General features: G+C 48.6%; 1 protein-coding gene across 14 annotated transcripts in view; it reads left to right on the top strand.

Annotated features, from left to right (window-relative positions):
* Positions 1 to 18767, top strand: part of TMEM108 (transmembrane protein 108) — a 747136-nt gene that overhangs the window by 726880 nt on the left and 1489 nt on the right. For 13 of the 14 annotated variants that reach the window (XM_073899983.1, XM_073899979.1, XM_073899974.1 and 10 more), the window contains 2 exons: positions 4565 to 5992; positions 14174 to 14328. In XM_073899983.1, coding sequence (XP_073756084.1) covers positions 4565 to 5992; positions 14174 to 14328 — 1583 coding nt within the window. The remainder of the gene's footprint in view (positions 1 to 4564; positions 5993 to 14173; positions 14329 to 18767) is intronic. The other variant, XM_073900031.1, reaches the window with a different exon arrangement.

Genomic DNA, 18767 nt, shown 5'->3' with positions numbered 1-18767 from the left:
CACCCAAAACCATAAGATACCTAGGAATACATTTAACCAAAGAGGCAAAGGATCTGTACTCAGAAAACTATAAAATACTCAGGAAAGAAATTGAAGAAGACACAAAGAAATGGAAAAACGTTCCATGCTCATGGATTGGGAGAACCAACATTGTGAAGATGTCAGTGCTACCTAGAGCAATCTACACATTCAATGCAATCCCCATCAAAATACCATCCACTTTTTTCAAAGAAATGGAACAAATAATCCTAAAATTTGTATGGAACCAGAAGAGACCCCGAATAGCCAGAGGAATAGTGAAAAAGAAAAGCAAAGCTGGCGGCATCCCAATTCCGGACTTCCAGCTCTATTACAAAGCTGTCATCATCAAGACAGTATGGTACTGGCACAAAAACAGACACATCAATCAATGGAACAGAATCGAGAGCCCAGAAACCTGCCCTCAGCTCTATGGTCAACTCATCTTTGACAAAGCAGGAAAGAATGTCCCATGGAAAAAAGACAGTCTCTTCAACAAATGGTGTTGGGAAAATTGGACAGCCACATGCAGAAGAATGAAACTGGACGATTTCCTTACACCACACACAAAAATAGACTCCAAATGGCTGAAAGACCTAAACGTGAGACAGGAGTCCATCAAAATCCTAAAGGAGAACACAGGTAGCAACCTCTTCGACCTCAGCCGTAGCAACTTCTTCCTAGAAATATCACCAAAAGCAAGGGAAGCCAGGGCAAAAATGAACTATTGGGATTTCATCAAGATAAAAAGCTTTTGCACAGCAAAAGAAACAGTCCACAAAACCAAAAGACAACTGACAGAATGGGAGAAAATATTTGCAAATGACATATCAGATAAAGGGCTAGTATCCAAAATCTATAAAGAACTTCTCAAACTCAACACCCAAAGAACAAATAATCCAATCAAGAAATGGGCAGAAGCCATGAACAGACATTTTTCCAAAGAAGACATCCAAATGGCCAACAGACCCATGAAAAAGTGTTCAACATCACTCGGCATCAGGGAAAGCCAAATCAAAACCTCCATGAGATACCACCTCACACCCATCAGAATGGCTAAAATTAACAAGTCAGGAAACGACAGATGCTGGCGGGGATGTGGAGAAAGGGGAACCCTCCTACACTGTTGGTGGGAATGCAAGCTGGTGCAGCCACTCTGGGAAATAGTATGGAGGTTCCTCAAACAGTTGAAAATAGAGCTACCATATGATCCAGCCATTGCACTACTGGGTATTTACCCCAAAGATACAAATGTAGGGATCCGAAGGGGTACGTGCACCCCAATGTTTATAGCAGCAATGTCCACAATAGCCAAACTGTGGAAAGAGCCAAGATGTCCATCGACAGATGAATGGATAAAGAAGAAGTGGTGTATATATACACAATGGAATATTATGCAGCCATCAAAAGGAAGGAGATCTTGCCATTTGCAACAACGTGGATGGAACTGGAGGGTGTTATGCTGAGTGAAATAAGTCAATCAGAGAAAGACATGTATCATATGACTTCACTGATATGAGGAATTCTTAATCTCAGGAAACAAACTGAGGGTTGCTGGAGTGGTGGGGTGGGAGGGATTGGGTGGCTGGGTGATAGACATTGGGGAGGGTATGTGCTATGGTGAGCACTGTGAATTGTGCAAGACTGTTGAATCACAGATCTGTACCTCTGAAACAAATAATGGAATATATGTTAAGAAAAAAAAAAGAAGAAGATAGCAGGAGGGGAAGAATGAAGGGGAGTAAGTCGGAGGGGGAGACGAACCATGAGAGACGATGGACTCTGAAAAACAAACTGAGGGTTCTAGAGGGGAGGGGGGTGGGGGGATGGGTTAGCCTGGTGATGGGTATTAAAGAGGGCACATTCTGCGTGGAGCACTGGGTGTTATGCACAAACAATGAATCATGGAACCCTACATCAAAAACTAATGATGTAATGTATGTGATTAACATAACAATAAAAATTATTTAAAAGAAAACAAAATCACAGTACCACAGGCTGGGGGTGCTTGAACAACAGAAATTTATTTTCCCACAGTTCTGGAGGCTACAAGACCAAGATCAAGTTGCTAACAGGACTGGTTTCTGATGAGACCTCTCCCTTTGACTTGAAGATGGCCACCTTCTCACCGTGTTCTCACGTGGCCTCTCCTCTGTGTGCACGCATCTCTGGTATCACTCTTATGTGTCTTAATCTCCTCTTCTTATAAAGATACCAGTCAGATAGGGACCACCCTAATGGCCCCATTTTAACTTAATAACCTCTTTAAAGGCCCCATTGCCAAATACGATGACATTCTGAGGTGCTAGGGGTTAGAGCTTCAACAAATGAATTTGGGGGACACACAATTCAATCTTTTAACACTTATACTGAACCAAGGGACTCATGAGCAAAACAGAGGCTTATAAGAGAATGTCCCTCAAAACATCAGAGATCAAGACTCCCAGCCCTAAGAAGAGATTGCCTCTGTGGTGTTCGGCTGCAAGAGAAGGGGTTGGAATAACCTTGAACCAGTCAGAGCATCGTGGCACAGCAACTTCCTGTCCTCTTTCTCCTCCTGCATCATTGGTGGTGGTTGATCAGGCGAAGCATGAATTTTAGGTACAGCTCGGTTTCATATACTGCAGCTATGGTGGGACTTGAAACACATTCGTCAATCTACCTGAGATCTCAGTTTCCTTCCCTGTCGAGTGGTTGTGAGGATTAAATCCAGCGTGAAAGACTGGGCCAGAGCAGGTGCTCAGAAAACAGTTTCTAGGGTTGACTTGAATAAGCAGAGCTTACTGTTAATATGTGGTTTAGATCACCAAAAAAAGTTTGGAAAAAATAGGCGGCTTAGGGCAAATTGTTGGGCCTAGAGACTGCGTGTGCTACAGTCTGTTCAATCTCCTGTCCCTTGGCCTCCCTCCACCCACTAATTTAGAAGTGCAAGGCGAGGGGAGCTGGTGCACGCTCAGACCCCACCCCACACCTAAGTCAGAGGTGGCTTCAGTGGTGATCCTGGGCCTGTTTCAAAGGCAGGCCAGGAGATGCTCTCCCCTTCTTTGTTTCGAAACCTCACCAGGGCCCCTGCCTTCCTCTGTCAGCAACTTCGCTGACCATCCCAGATATGTAGAAATCACTGCCAGGACCTCTGCTCTGGCCATTCACTGCTTGAATCTGGTGGGGGAGGGAGGCTCCCAGAGAGTTACGAGATAGAGACAGATCTCTCCCATTGTCTGGGTGGCTAGCAGAGCTGAAGGAAGGGCATGAAAGTAACCAGGAAGGAGTACATAAGAAAAAGGAGGCGTTCACAGGTCAGAATCAGGCCTTAGAAGTCGATCAGGCCACTCCTCAGCAGTGGAGACCAGTTCTTCCCAGCCTATGTGTTGCGCCGGGGTGGCCAGTTTTCCAGTTTATTTTTTTTTTTTAAAGATTTTATTTGTTTATTTGAGAGAGAGAGAGAATGAGAGATAGAAAGCACGAGAGGGAAGAGGGTCAGAGGGAGAAGCAGACTCCCCGCTGAGCAGGGAGCCCGATGTGGGACTCGATCCCGGGACTCCGGGATCATGACCTGAGCTGAAGGCAGTCGCTTAACCAACTGAGCCACCCAGGCACCCCAGTTTTCCAGTTTATAATCTGAACAGATCCTATGTCTCACATTTATACGAGATGTGTTATTTGTAAAGTTTGGCACATGCTATTATGATTAATAAATCCATATATATTTAGAAGTATTTTTAAATGTGCAGGTTTTTGTCCTTGTGCATTTCTCAATGAACTAAAAGCATACCGCTCAAAAGAGGTCCTCCTACTCAAAAGGCTGGGCATCACCAGTGATTTTCCACAGAGAGTTCAGCCATATGAGTGCCACAGGGAAAGCAGTTAACATTAATGACAACCATAAAACCAGCTGGCGTTCATGGAGTGCATCTTCTCTCCCCGGCTCTCTGCTAAGTGCTATATGCGCACCAGATCTGGTCACCCTCTGAACCCCTGTCCCCTTCGGCCAATCACTATCCTATGGCACGGAGATGTCTCTGCCTTGTTTTAGGATTGTTTGTGCACTTGTGTGAGCTCCCTCAGAGCCAGAGACTGCCCTGTTCATTTTTGTGCCCTCCAGTGTCAAGGAGAGGACAGAGACCCTCCTTACTTGTCCAGTGAATGGGACTGAATAAACAGAGGTCTGACCATTTGTGCCTCTGTCCAGTCCATAAATGGAATATTCAGGAAGGGCAGAAGAGTTGGTCAGCTCTGCCCATGTAAGCCTTGCACATTTGACTCAAGCTGGCTCACACAGAGCCGCCAGCCTGCCTTTGACCAACCTGGCCTTGACCACTCCCTGGCCACAGGGGGCAGCAGACACTCGGAGGCTATAATCCTTCCCACACCCAGCCCAGCCTGTTCCGAGAAGCTGCTCTTGGGCGTCAGGGGGGCAGTGTGGACCTCCGGAATGCTCCCAATGTTCCTTTTGTTCCCAGAGCGCCATAGGTTCATGGGTAAGGAAGGTCCAGGCTCTGAGCAACTCCCCAGGTATTTCACCTCTTCTCTCTGTCTTCCTCTCAAGGCTTCCTCCTGATCTTGGCACTGACCGAAGCACTGGTATTTGCCACCCAGGAACCATCTCCCAGAGAATCTCTTCAGGTCCTCCCCTCAGGCACCACCCCAGGCACCATGGTGACAGCATCCCTCAGCTCTACCAGACACTCTTCCGTGGCAACTGCCCCCACTTCTGTGGTCTCACTGACCCCGCAGCCCGATGGACCCTCCTCACAGACTGCAGCTCCCATGGCAATGACAACGCCCCATCCAGATGGACACCCTCCTACAAACACCATCTCTACCATCATGGCGACAGCAACCACCCCACAGTCTGAAGGCCCCCTGACCACAGGACCCCTTCCTGCTGCCATGGCAACCACATCCTCCCACTCAGAGGGCCATCCCCAGGGGGAGGCTGCGCCCACCATCCTGCTGACAAAGCCAACGGGACCCACCAGCCGTCCCACCACAGCACCCACCCGGGCTACCACACGCAGGTCTCCTAGGCCCCCAGGCTCTTCCCGAAAGGGGGCCAACAATTCATCACGCTCTGTCCTGCCTGCACCCAGTGGCCACTCTGGGAGGAAGGAAGGCCAGCGGGGACGAAATCAGAGCTCTACACACCTGGGGCAGAAGCGGCCCCTGGGGAAAATCTTTCAGATCTACAAAGGCAACTTTACAGGGTCTATAGAACCTGACCCCTCCACCCTCACTCCCAGGAACCCACTCTGGGGTTATTCTTCCTTGCCACAGCCCCAGACAGTGGCCACAACCATGGCACCCAGCAGGACCTCGTGGGCACCACCCACCACCCCCCTGGTGCCTGCAGAGGACAAGCCAGGCCTTAGCAGAGCAGATCAGGGGGGTGGTTCCACATTCACCAGCCAAGGAGGGGAGCCGGACACCACTGTAGCCTCAGGTGCCCCTGCCAGTCCACAACCTGCCCCAGTGCCTTCTCAGCGCCCCCACGGTGACCCACAGGATGGCCCCAGCCACAGTGACTCCTGGATTACTGTCACCCCTGATATCAACAGACCTCCATCTACCAGCTCTGGGGTCTTCCCAGCCACCGCGGGGCCCACCCAGGCTGCCTTCAATGCCAGTGTCTCAGCCCCTTCCAAGGGGACTCCTCAGGGAACATCTTCAACCTCGCAGGCCCCAGCCCACCCCACCGGGGGCTCAGAAAGCACTGTTTCCCAAGCCAAGGAGGAGGCTACAGCCACCCCCACCATGACCAACAGGGTGCCCAGTCCTTTCTCCACAGTGGTGTCCACAGCCACAGGAAACTTCCTCAACCGCCTAGTCCCTGCCGGGACCTGGAAGCCTGGAACAGCAGGGAATATATCCCACGTGGCAGAAGGGGACAAACCCCAGCACAGAGCCACCATCTGCCTGAGCAAGATGGACATCGCCTGGGTGATCCTGGCCATCAGTGTGCCCATCTCCTCCTGCTGTAAGTGCCTCACCCTCTCCTCACTCCTCCCCTTTTCCCTCCTCTCCCTTTATCGCATCAACTTGTCTGTCCCCAGAGTTCCTTTGCCCCAGACCTGGGAAGTTCCTACCAAGTAGGCTGCAAAACTTTCCAGAATTATAGGAAACCAGGTGGCAGGACAAGAATCATGGGTTATCCCTACCCCTAGTCCTCAGCTCTGCCAGGCCATGGCTCAGATGCCCACTCATCATAAAGACAGAGCTCCCAGAAGTGGGGGAGAACCTTCCAAGTAGTCCCGTCCAGCTCTGAATTGTGCAGAAACACCAAGCTGGACAAGTGCCATGGCTCACCCAGGAGCCCAAAGTTAAGTGAGAGATAGGCCTGGGATGGAAGGTCACCGTCTTCCTGCCCAGTGCTCTTGTCATGACACCACCCTGCCACCTTCAGCCTCAAGGGCAGCCTGCTAATAGCTGTAGTGACATGGCGCCAAGACCCTGTAGGTGAACACTGGCACTTCTAAACGTACATCCTTCAAGTAGCAGAGCCCTCACCTTCCTCTCCCACTTCACATCCATCTTTCTGCCTGTCTTTCCTCCCCTCCCTCATCTATTCTCCTTCTGCTCTTTCTCTCTTTCTCCAAAAAAGGAGAGGGGGCTTTGATCTTGCAGGAATTTCTATTAGCCTTAACAAAAGCAGCAGTTCCTATAGCTAAATTGAGAGCTTGAGAGAGTTACGTGTGAATTTAGCTATTCTCCTCCCCAGTTTTATTTGTTCATGGATGGTGTGAGCTGGATGCAGTGTGGACCTCATCATTGCTTCCACTGGTACTGGTGGAGAAGGGCTCTCCCCAGGCCACCAGCACCTCCTTGCTGCTGCCTGTCACTCCTTTAATGAGAATTTGAGAGATCCTTCTCCCTGATGTCTCCATAAAGAACCTGCTATAATCACTCAGAACCTTAGGGCTTCCTTTATGTCTTCCCGATGTACTTGATCCTAGATTCTTAGAGTTTCTCTAATAACCTCACAAAAATCCTCACTAATTTTAGCTTCCCCCACCCCTACACAGTTATCATCTGGCCTCCTTCTGAACCCTTCCATGGGTGAGAAACCCCCCGTGCTCCTCAGTCATTGGACAGCCCATTCTCCTTTGACTCCCTCAGGTTGTTAGCCAGCTTTCATGGAAGCCTGACGTTTGTCTCTGTAATTTCTACTCTATGGTCCTAAGCCCTCTGAAACCACAAAAAAAACCAGTCTATCTACCAACTCCTGAAACATTTGAAATGGTACTCAGAGACAGGTTTTCCTTTTCTAAGCTGCTCATCCCTATTCCTTCAAGTCTCTTTATAGGGCCGCCTTGCCCGGGCCCTACCCCATCATCTGCCACTCTGGATGACCACAAGTTTATCCCTGCTCTCCCAGAAGGGAGCATAGCATTCCACATGCGCAGCCATGGCAGAGGAGAGCAGATGGTGGTTCCTTTGTTCTGGATACTTCAGTCAGACTCAGGAAGCCAACACTGGTATCAGCTCTGTTGGTTGTACTAGCTGTCACATCACACCATGGGCTCATCCTGATCTCAAGAGGAATGAGTCCCCAGAAACTTTCCACAGAGGAGGCTGTTAAGCCAGCTCTCCCAGCCCTTCCTCATGCCATGGGTCATTTGAACATTAGTGTAGGAGGTATATACCTTTAACAGAGCATAATTTCTTTTTTAAAAAAATTTTTATTGTTATGTTAATCACCATACATTACATCATTAGTTTTTGATGCAGTGTTCCATGATTCATTGTTTGTGCATAACACCCAGTGCTCCACGCAGAACATGCCCTCTTTAATACCCATCACCAGGCTAACCCATCCCCCCGCCCCCCTCCCCTCTAGAACCCTCAGTTTGTTTTTCAGAGTCCATCATCTCTCATGGTTCGTCTCCCCCTCCAACTTACTCCCCTTCATTCTTCCCCTCCTGCTATCTTCTTCTTCTTTTTTCTTTTCTTAACATATATTGCATTATTTGTTTCAGAGGTACAGATCTGTGATTCAACAGTCTTGCACAATTCACAGCGCTCACCATAGCACATACCCTCCCCAATGTCTATCACCCAGCCACCCCATCCCTCCCACCCCCCACCACTCCAGCAACCCTCAGTTTGTTTCCTGAGATTAAGAATTCCTCATATCAGCGAGGTCATATGATACATGTCTTTCACTGATTGACTTATTTCACTAACAGCATAATTTCTGCTTGGTGTTGTACCAACAAGATCTTTTTTTTTTTAATTTAATTTAATTTTATTATGTTATGTTAGCCACCATACAATATATCATTAGTTTTTGATGTAGTGATCCATGACCAACAAGATCTTTTTAAATCTAGACTCTGGCAAAAGCCACCTCTGCCAGCTTTTTGTTTCTTTCTAGTTGATAAGCAAAGCAAACTTTCCATGTCAAAAGTAGGCAGCCTACTTCTGCTCAAGGACCCAATTCAGGAAAAGTGAACATGTTTGCAGGTTGCATATTTTATTCATTCATTAAGTGCTTTTTTCATTTATTGTCTCTCATGGAAGCCCACATGAATGCTTAAAACTGTGATTGTCCACTTCTAAAACAGAAGAATGATAATGAGAAAATGTAGCTCTGTGAGCTAAATAGTGGTCATATTTGAGAAGTAACCACATTAGAGACAGCTTTCTAATTTTCCATTCTTTACATGTCTCTCGAAGCTTTAGTTCCCATTATTTTTAATCGATCCATCCTCAAAACAGACTAGCCAGAGGAATAAAAAACATAAACATACTATGCAAGGAACATCCCTTATAGGTAGGGACTAAGTCACCAGGTGAATTGACTTGCCCAGGGTCCCAATCACATAAGTCAGCTCAGATCCAGTGGTAGAATCTGTCTGATTCAACACAATATTTCCCAAGTGCGTGCCAAGCACTAGGGAATCAAGATATAAGATGTGGTTGCCTCCCCCAGCTCCCAGAGCCCTCTCCCCACCTGGGCCTTTCTCTTTGCCTGAGCTGGACAGCACAGAGTAGATCTAGCCTCCGCCCCACAGGCCACACCCACCTGTGTTTTACAGTTCTAAAAAGACTTCTACAGCCCTTTTTGCCATGTGTGAGTTTGAAATTAGATCTTACTGCAAAGCCAGAAAACCTATGGGCTGCCTAAACCATGCATAATAATGTCAGCCAAGACAGAAACGAGGACACAGCCTGGAACTGCACCTAGAGAATGCTCCCGGCACTCTGAAAGGAGCCTTCAGGTACTGGGATAGAACATACTACTTTGTAAAGGAACCTATGAACCCTTTGTTCAAAGTGGACTCTTGCAGCACCTTGGAACCACAGACTCTACATCCTTCAGCATCTGTCTTGCATTCCCACTGTCCACATGGGAGACTCCCCTAAGCCCTCACTCGCCAAGATCCCTGCCTTAGCCCTAGCTGCCCCCACATAGAGCTCCCTACCCTGCGTCATGGCCCCAACCCCCGGGGGGCCATCCTGTGGGGGCTCTGTGAAGGTCCTGATGCAAGGGACATCAAAAACAAAACAAAACAAAAAGAATACTTGTCCAGCTTCAGAATACCGTGCTCTTTCAAAGCACAGATGTGTAAATATCCAGGCTGCTTTCATAGCCTAATCCCACTCCAGTCATCAGACAAGCAGACCTCTTCCAGCGGCTGCATTTATCCTAAAACTCACCCTACTGCCCTGCAAGAAAGGTCTTCTTTGCCAGTTTGCCATATATTTCAGGCAGTCTGGGTTAGTAGCAAAGTGCATGCACAGATTTCCTCACATCTGGCTTTTCAGACCAGCCCCGACCTTGTCCCTGCTTTCCTCCCTCTACCAGAAACCAGACTTCAGGTGGCCAGGCTTGCTAGGCAGATGGTTGAATCCCCTGCTTCTGTTGGAAGCAAGGGGAGATCATAACAAATCTCAGGCCTGCCCAAGAAGGGCTGTCCTCAGTCCCACCAGCCCTACCATATCTTGAGCCCCACCCAATCACCGGAAGGATATATGTGCGAGGACTGAGAAATGCTTTGTCTCCTGAGCCATGCCAGAGACAGCCACACAGGGGTTCAGATGTGCTGAAAACCGAAACTGATTGGATCCGGGCCACATTTGGCTGGGGCAGAGGAACCACGTGGCTCTTGAGCTGGTCTCTGCTGCCACCATCAGGATGCAAAGAGCCCACCACCTCCTGTTAGAACCCTCTGAGCTTGGCACTGAATTGGTCCTCGCCCACACCTGTCAGTGCTCTGGGCTTTCATCAGGAGGTCAGTTTTGTGGCTCTGCCAAGCTCCCTGGCTTCTCCTGCACATACCACATCCATTCTCAAGAATGTCTTCACCCTGCCTCCCTGAAAAAGATGAAAGGCTTTATGGGTGGTGAGAACAGTAACCAGGCCAGCTGCAGATGTTTTTCAACACCAATCTAAGTTGAGCCTGGTGAAGCAGAGTAGCACCTCTTTCTGCCCCCAGATATGTGAGGGTCCGTGCGCACTGCGCCCCAGAGCATTCTGGCTTCCTTCCAGACCTGCGGTTAATGCCATTAGATACATATATATATCTCTTACAGGCCCAAAATGACTTTGTAGTTATTACATAAGAAAACATGGGTCAGAGTTACTCTTTCCATGAAAAGAGTAGAATAAATTGGAATGAGAAGGAAATGTGACCAGGAGTGTGGAGGGGAGTATGTCTCCTTGGGGCTTATGAACTAACTGAAGCAAGGGGGATGGGGAGTGGGCTCAGAGCCAGGCAGCATTGTCCAGGGGCTGTCACCTCAGCTGGACCAGGGTACCATGCTCTTACAACTCTTTTCTGTGCTTCCCAACCAGCACCCCCTGCTGGGAGCCTTCTAGTCCCAACCACCAAGATGGGGAGCCAGATAGCCCCCAAACCTGGTTTCCCCAGGCCTATAGCCTCATGTCCAGCCTGGGCTCCTTCCATATCCTGAGGCCTCCCTGAGCCTCCTTTCCCAACCCCCAAAGTAGGGAAGTGATTGTCCAGAGGCTGGGCTGGTCCCTCACGCTGGCACCACTGGACCAATCCTCCCTTCCAGGATTTCAGTTTTCTCATTTTCAAAATTAAGGAGCCAAACTGAAATATGTTACAACTACCTGTCTTCTAACTTTTTTTTTTTAACATTAAACCTGCATAAATCACTGGAGAAGAGGCCTGGTATGACAGAAAGGCTTGGCTCGTGGAATCAAATATGTCACAGCACCTCTCTTGCTGGCCACCTGTGGGGCTTGGGCACATTACTTAATCATTGGTCCTATACTCTGGTTTCTCTTCAGATTGTATAAATCTTTCGCCTTTTACTTAACCATTGGTCCAATGTCTTCTCACCTATAAAAACAGGACTAATATCCACTGTGTTAGCCCAGGGCCTTCCAAGAGGCAGATGCCAGGGGCGCCTGGGGTGGCTCAGTCGGTTAAGCATCTGACCCTTGATTTCAGCTCAGGTCGTGATCTTGGGGTCATGAGCTCGAGCCCTGCATTGGGCTCTGCACTGAGCATGCTGCCCACTTGGGATTCTCTCTCTCCTCCCTCTCCCCCTCCCCACTCACTCTCTCTCTCCCTCCCTCTCTCTTAAAAAAAAAAAAAAGGCAGTTGACAACATGGGCTTGTGTTTGCACAGAGTTGTGTCATTTACAAAGTGCTTCCCCATGCCTCAGATGTGTTCCCTGCAGTGTTCAGGGCAATATAAGACAACAAGCATCACCCTGAAGGTCACAGAGACCCAGGTCAAGTTTAATTAATTACCTGAGTGATCAAGATCAATTTTGTTAACTTCCATGAGCTTCATTTGCCTCTTTTGCAAAGAAGAAGAGTAATAGTACATTTCTCAGACAGCTACTTTGTGGGTTAAATCAGACCGAAAGTGCCTAGGTCAGCGCTGGGCATATATTGAGATTCCATAAGTCTGAACTGTACTTTTTCTTGGATGAAAGGTCAGGTCACCAAAATAATGAAAGTTCTAAATCACAGGTGGTCCCTTGGCCTTGAGCCACTCAGTAGTCAGTCATGTAGCCCAGTTTTTCTTGCTCTTACGGAGGGTACTGGAAGAACAAGAAGAAAACTCTCATTAAATAAGCACTGACTGTGCATCAGGCAGTGTGCTCAGCATTTTGCATTCATGATCTCTAGCTCTCATGACAGCCCTGTGAGTCCATAGTAGTCAAGTGTGATGAAGTGACTTACCTAATGTAACACGCAGCAGAGTCAGACTTGAACCCAGGCCTTTTGGGCTCCACGCCCAAGCTCTTTCTATGGCCAGGCCAGCTTCTATTGTAAATGAAAGGGCACTTGAGAAGTACTGGGAATTCCCAGAGAGAAACAGTCAGGCCTAGAGCACTAACAACATTTGAGGGGAGAAAGCTAGGAACAGAGTCCCCTGTTCCAACCCCCAGACCATCCTGTAACAGGGCTAGCCCTTCCCACGAGGCAAGGTCCTGGTCCCATGTCCCAAAGAGGCCCAGGCTCTGGAGCCAGGGGCATTGTGGGCTTGGGGGAGCACTGGACTGGGGGTCAGAGGACCTAGACTCTGCAACCTGTGCCAATGCAGGCTAGCAGCATTATGGCCTCTGTTTCACCAGTTTGAATTCCCCCAGGCCATTTCATCTCCCCAGTTCCAGGAGCAGGATAGAAGGGTGGTGACAATGAAGAATAAAGATGCCAGAAAGGGGGGAATCTTGCCCCAGCCCAGCCATTCACAGACCTGTGACCTGTGGCAAGTCAGCTGCATGCTTTGGACCAGTCTTCTCATCTGTAAAATAAGGAGATGCCCTAAATCAGCAGATTTTCAGGCTGAGTTCTGCATCTCCCCCCTCCTCATCCCCATTCATCCTTCAATCACCTCCTTCTTTGGAAGGAAGGGAGTGAAGAAAAAAGGAGAACTTGAGTTTGGAAATTTTTCAAAATTTGAAAGTCTATACCAGCCAGTCTAAAATTTCTTTCAGCTCAAACATTCAGAAATGTCCTTTATATCTTTAAAACTTTTTTAAAGGTATCTAAAAAGTAATGAGCAAATTAGAAGTCTTTCTGATCAAAGCAGATTGGATCAGTAGAAACTTGCCCAGTCTCTTGCCTTTGCCTGGAAGCCTTCTCAGGTTGAGGTGCCAGCAAGGCCAGCAGCTGAGAAGAGAGCTACAGAATTCCTGGTGTCATCCCACAGGGACTGAAGGAGTGGGCCCTGATGTCTCAGCCTGTATGGGTGCCAGCTTTTGCAGATACCCCACACCCTGGCAGGTTCAACCCCACCCCCCCCCCCCCCCCTCCCGCCCCCCAATGCTGGCCAAATCCTCAGGCTGCTGTGGGCAGTGCTGGCACTCTGCTGCCCCCTGGTGGTCATTGCCATCACGGTGCTGGCCTCTGGACTGCTGGATCTGGGGTCCCCTCTCCCCAGCTCAGATGGTCGGCACCTCTAAGATGTTGAGTGCAGCCCTGCCCACCCCTGGCCTGGAGTTTCAGCCACCTCACAGGCTGTGGTGATGGTAAGCCTGGCAGAGAGATGCCCAATCTTCATTTACTGGCTTCTCCCCGAGAAGGCAACTGTCATCCTTGTCAAAGCATCACCCATTGCACTATGTGAGCCTGGACAGGCCACCTTACCTCCCCAATCTCAGAAGCCTTCCCTCTTGGCAAACCGAAGCCCCTCTGTTCACACACCTGGTTGATTAGCAACATCCAAATATACTCATTCCCTCCCTGGAGCCCTCAGAGAAAGTCTCAGAGATTGGACAGACGGGGTCACACATTAAGGTCACCTCAGGAAAGCCTTTCATGATCACCCTAAAGCATTCTCTCCCCAACTTCTCTCCACTGTCTCTCTCACTTCCCCCTATTTTATTTTCTTTGAACAATTATTGCTATCTGAATTTACCTTATATTCATTTTGTTTATTATAGATCATGTGACCCCCTCTGTGCCCCTCCATACACAAACTAGGAGGGATGTTTATGACACAGGGCAGCCTTGTCTCTTTTTCACTCTCTCTCTCTCCTGGAACCTGGCCCAAAGTTGGCATTCGATGCATGTAGATAATTGTTGAACCAACAAACAAATTAACGAATGCGGTAAGTGGCTGAATATATGACCATCACAGACCCACCTGGAGACTTGCATCCGTCACTCAGCAATGCTGGCTCCTTGCTTGTCTCCCTCCCCATCTCTGACCTGGACTCTCTCTACAGCTGTCTTGCTGACAGTGTGCTGTCTGAGGAGGAAGAAAAAGACGGCCAACCCAGAGAACAACCTGAGCTACTGGAACAATGCCATCACCATGGACTACTTCAACAAGCATGCTGTGGAGTTACCAAGGGAGATCCAGTCCCTTGAAACCTCTGAGGTAATGAGCCCCAAACCAAGAGGTGCCTCTGGAAGGTCCGGCCCCACCACAGGGAATAGCACAGGCTCCAGAGTAAGCTGTGGAGCATCTGCTTGCTTCTTAGTGTCTTGCTCCTCAAAGGATGGTCCATAGACCAGTAGCAGCAGCACCCAGGAAACCAGTCCACACCCCAGCCCTACTGAATCAATCTGTATTTTAGCAAGAATTCCCAGGTGCTTTCTGTGCATGTTGAAGTTCGGGAAGCACTGTTCTTGGGACGCTGGGTTGCTGGAAACAATTCAATAAGTATTCGTTGAGAACCCATTTTGTGGCAGGCAGTGTCTGGGAATTGTGAAGATGAGAGCTTGCTCTCAGGGGGCCCAGATTCCAAGATGTGGTTAAGGTGTGAGCCCCAGGCACCATTCAAAAGCAAACACACTAGGGGAGGTACAAGAAGAGCTGCAGAGGGCTGTAGAAACCAAGAAGAAAGCCTTCGCGGGGGGTTAGGAAGGATAAATGGGTTTTGACAGGTGTTCCAGCAAAGGAAGTAACCCGAATAGAGGCGGAAATGTGGGCTACACACGGCACATCATGGGAGAACAGAATACATTGGGTCAGGAAGTGTTGCCCAAAACACTCATCCGGCCAGTGAGAGAGCTAGGCCGGTAGGAGACCGGGTGCTCCTTCTACTCTTACACGGAGGGTGAGGCAGAGGCCAGGGCACAGCAGGAAAGGGAGATTGATTAGGCGTGGGCCTGAATGGGTCTGAATGGAGTTTATACTTCAGTCTTAGTCATTGAAAGTTTTGAGCTTTGTGTGACCTAGTTTTAGAAAGATTGTGCTGATGGCCTGGTGAAGGTACTCTGTGTGTGATTAGTGAATGGATAGGAAGGAGAGGAAGGGTGGTTTCATGCATGAATGAATGGATGGAAGGACAGGCAGAAAGACAGATTCAAAATAAGTAGTCTAGCTGGAATGCAATCGAGATGGCCCAGGAGAAAGATGGCAGACATCTGAGTAAAAGCAGAGAGAACTGAGAAGAGTTCTTCTGGAGACAGTCCCTTTTTCCCCTGCGGATCCATCCCCCGCCGCAGCCAGGGTGGGCTTTTATAAACATAAATGTGATCACATCACTCGCAGACTCAGAACCCTTCAGGAGCTTCCTGATGCTCTTAAGTTCACAGTTCCGCAGGGCCTGTGAGGTGGACCTGGCCCAACTGTCCAGCCTCATGTCGTGCCACCCTCCGTCTCATCTACTGAGCTCCAGCCACACTGGATTTCTTTCCATGTCTTTATGACACCAAGTCACACCCCATTCTAGGGCTGTGCAGGACTGTTCCTTCTGCTGGAATGTGTTCTGCCCCTCCCCAGCACTCCTTCACCCGTCATTCAGGCCCAGTCTGTCACTTCCTCAGAGAGGCCTTCCCTGACCTGCTAGGCTGGGTTCTGCTCTCCTATCATATGGTCTCAGCTCCTTATGCTTTTCCATCATGGCACTTACCAGAGTTGTAAGGATGTAGCTGCTGGCCTGGTATTAGTTTAATATTTCACTCCCCAACTAGAATGCCCAGTTGCTTCCACATTGTGAAACCCAGCGGTCGGTTCTAAGCATATCTCTTACTCGATCTGCCAGCAGCATCAGCACCATCAGTCATTTCCTCCTCAGAAAGTTTCTCTGTCTTCACCCCCTCCGGTCCTGGCTCTCCCCCACCTTTCAGCAGCTCCTTCCCAGTCTCCATCACTGACTCCCAGTCCTTTTGCCAGCCTCTCATCACTGCAGTGCCCGGGCTCAGTCTTCCCACTGCTTCTCTTCTCTCTCTACTTAGTTTCATGACTTTAAACACTATCTCTGCGCCATTGACTTGCAATTTCCATCTCTGGCCTTGACATTTCCCCTGCATCCCAACTCATGTACCCAGCTACTGCCATGCATGTCTAATGGGCATCCAAATTCAATATGCCCAAGATTGAACTGTTGACTTCCCCTCCCCGCCCAAATACCCAGAAGTTCCCTGGTGTTTCTCATTGCATAGATGGCACTGCCAGCCACCTTTTTCTCTCACACTCCACATCCAGTCTATCAGTAGATCCTCTTGGTTCTTCCTGCATAGGAGTACTTTTCACCACCTGCACTGCTGCCTCCCTGAAACCATGGATTGCTGCAGTCACTTCTGAAAACAATGTCTCTGCTACCATCTTGCCTCCGGTAGTGTGTCCTCCACACAGTACCCAGATGATATTCTCAAGGAAGGACTTCACGTCTGCCATGGCTCCCAGCCGTCAAGTGGCTCCTCTTCACACTTTGAATAAAATCCGGATTCCTTTTACCAGACCCTTCATAGGCTGGCCCCTGCCCACCTCCCTGGCCACCTCCTGCCAGACCTTCCGTTGACTACACACTTGAGCCACACTGGGCTTTGGCTCTTCCTCAACACAGTCCTTCCAACAACACAAGATTGCTCTTGTACCTATGTAAGATGCTCTTTTCCTGGTTCCACCCCTCACTTCTTTTGGGTCTCTGTTCCAGTGCTGCCTCTTCAGGAAAGCTTTCCCCGACTTCTCTATACAGAGTAGAAGCCCACCCTCCACCCCCACGGTTTTCTGTCCTCTTTTCGGCTTTATTTTTCTTCAGAGCACTTCTCACCACCTGGTATTGCATCATTCTCTGTTGACTGGCCCGTTCTCTGTCTTTCCTACTAGAATATAAGCTGCCTGAGGGCAGAAGTTTGTTCTGCTCACTGCTCTATCCCTAGCACCTAAAACAGTGCCCAGAACATGGTAGGTACTTGGTAAATGTTTATCACATGAAGGAACCATAAGTTTTATTCACAATTGACCCATCACCCAGCCCAAAGCCTAACACACAGTGGACGCTCAATAAAAAGGTTGAACTGAAAGAGCAACAGACTTCATGAAAGCATTGACCTTTATAAAGTATGGTCAGTATAAATCTTGCATAGCAAAATTAGCAACTACACTCACTGTGGTGAGCATTTCATAATGTACATAATTGTCAAATGACTATGTTGTACACCTGAAACCAATGTAATATTGTATGTCAACTACACTTCAATAAAAAATAAAAACGTTTTGGGGCACCTGAGTGGCTCAGTCGTTAAGTGTCTGCCTTCGGCTCAGGTCATGATCTCAGGGTCCTGGGATCGAGCCCCACATTGGGCTCCCAGCTCCGCGGGAAGCCTGCTTCTCCCTCTCCCTCTCCCGCTGTCAATCTCTCTGTCAAATAAATAAATTTAAAAATCTTGAAAAAAAATTAAAATGTTTTAAAAAGTGTTCCTGAGAACTATTCTAGTGAGTGAAAAAATGAGTAAGTTGGCAAAGGGGCTAGCCACGTTTGAGTGTGGATTGTGAATCTCTGAACTCTAAATTTCTCATACTCTCTTTGCAAATTGGTAAATGAAAACCAAAGCCAAAGGACAGTGTCTGTGAGCTTACTATAGAAAAGGCTCTGCTTATGCAGCATCCCAGTTAGTCATTCCAGCCCAAAGCACTGGGGCTGCCATCGGACAAAAGCCAGAGGTTCTGGTAGAGCTGCCCCCTGCAGTCACCATCCCAGGTCAGGAGGTTACAGGAGAACCAGCAGCAGGAAGGTCAGTTTGGCTTCAGAATGAGTTTTATCACTGTTTCCCTCCCAGCAGGTCTGCTGCCCTCATTCTGCTTTATTTAGAGTAATGTTACAATTTGTTCCAAATCTCTGGGCACACGCAGGCCCTGCGGACCACCCATAGCGCGGTCATGTGGTCCCAGGGCGTTTGCCCTGCACTCCACAGCCTGGGGCTGCACTCACCGCCTGCCCTGTAGCTGCCAACTCTGGTGGCTGCCAAGTGCTTTGCCTAAGCAAGTTTCTCTGGTGCCCTGCTCCCCTTCTGGGTTGATGAAAGCAGCAGAACACAAATCCAGGCTGTACAGGCAAAATTGTGATGCCCAAAATGTGCCTGGAAATTTTTCCATACATTTTTTCCCCCTCTTCCTTCCCTTCCTCCTCCTCTTCTTTTTTCTTTTTTCTTGTCTGAGTAACTTTCTCTTTTACACTGCAGGAAGTGTCCACATGGTTCATCCTTGGTGAACACTTGCTTTGTAAAAACTATAAAATGACATGCCAGATCTCAGCCTCCAAAATTTCCCTCCACAGCTCAACCCAAAGCCCAGTGGAGAAAGGGGATGCCCTGTTTTCCTTACTCAGAGGGCTGGCCCCTGTCCACCTCTCAGATGGGCACTCAGTCAATTCCAGACATTGAAGAAAATTTTTATCTTCTGAAAAGACATTTCACCAACAAATGGCCTTTCTTCTTTCTCTCCTTATTATCCATAAGGCAATATGTACTCCTCAAAAATTATACATGTTTTCCTTAAAATAAACTTCAGAGAATTAATTGTTTCTTCTTCAAGTGAAGACAACTAAGCAAGTCTGTCTTAAAACAGTTCAACCTTGGGCGCCTGGG

Source organism: Callorhinus ursinus, unplaced genomic scaffold (genome assembly GCF_003265705.2).
Source record: "Callorhinus ursinus isolate GAN/ISIS: 27379988/994484 unplaced genomic scaffold, GSC_fseal_2.0 scaffold1, whole genome shotgun sequence".
In the NCBI taxonomy this organism is placed as follows: domain Eukaryota; kingdom Metazoa; phylum Chordata; class Mammalia; order Carnivora; family Otariidae; genus Callorhinus; species Callorhinus ursinus.
The sequence above is the reverse complement of the archived record's forward strand: the minus strand, read 5'-3'. Positions and strand labels throughout refer to the sequence as shown.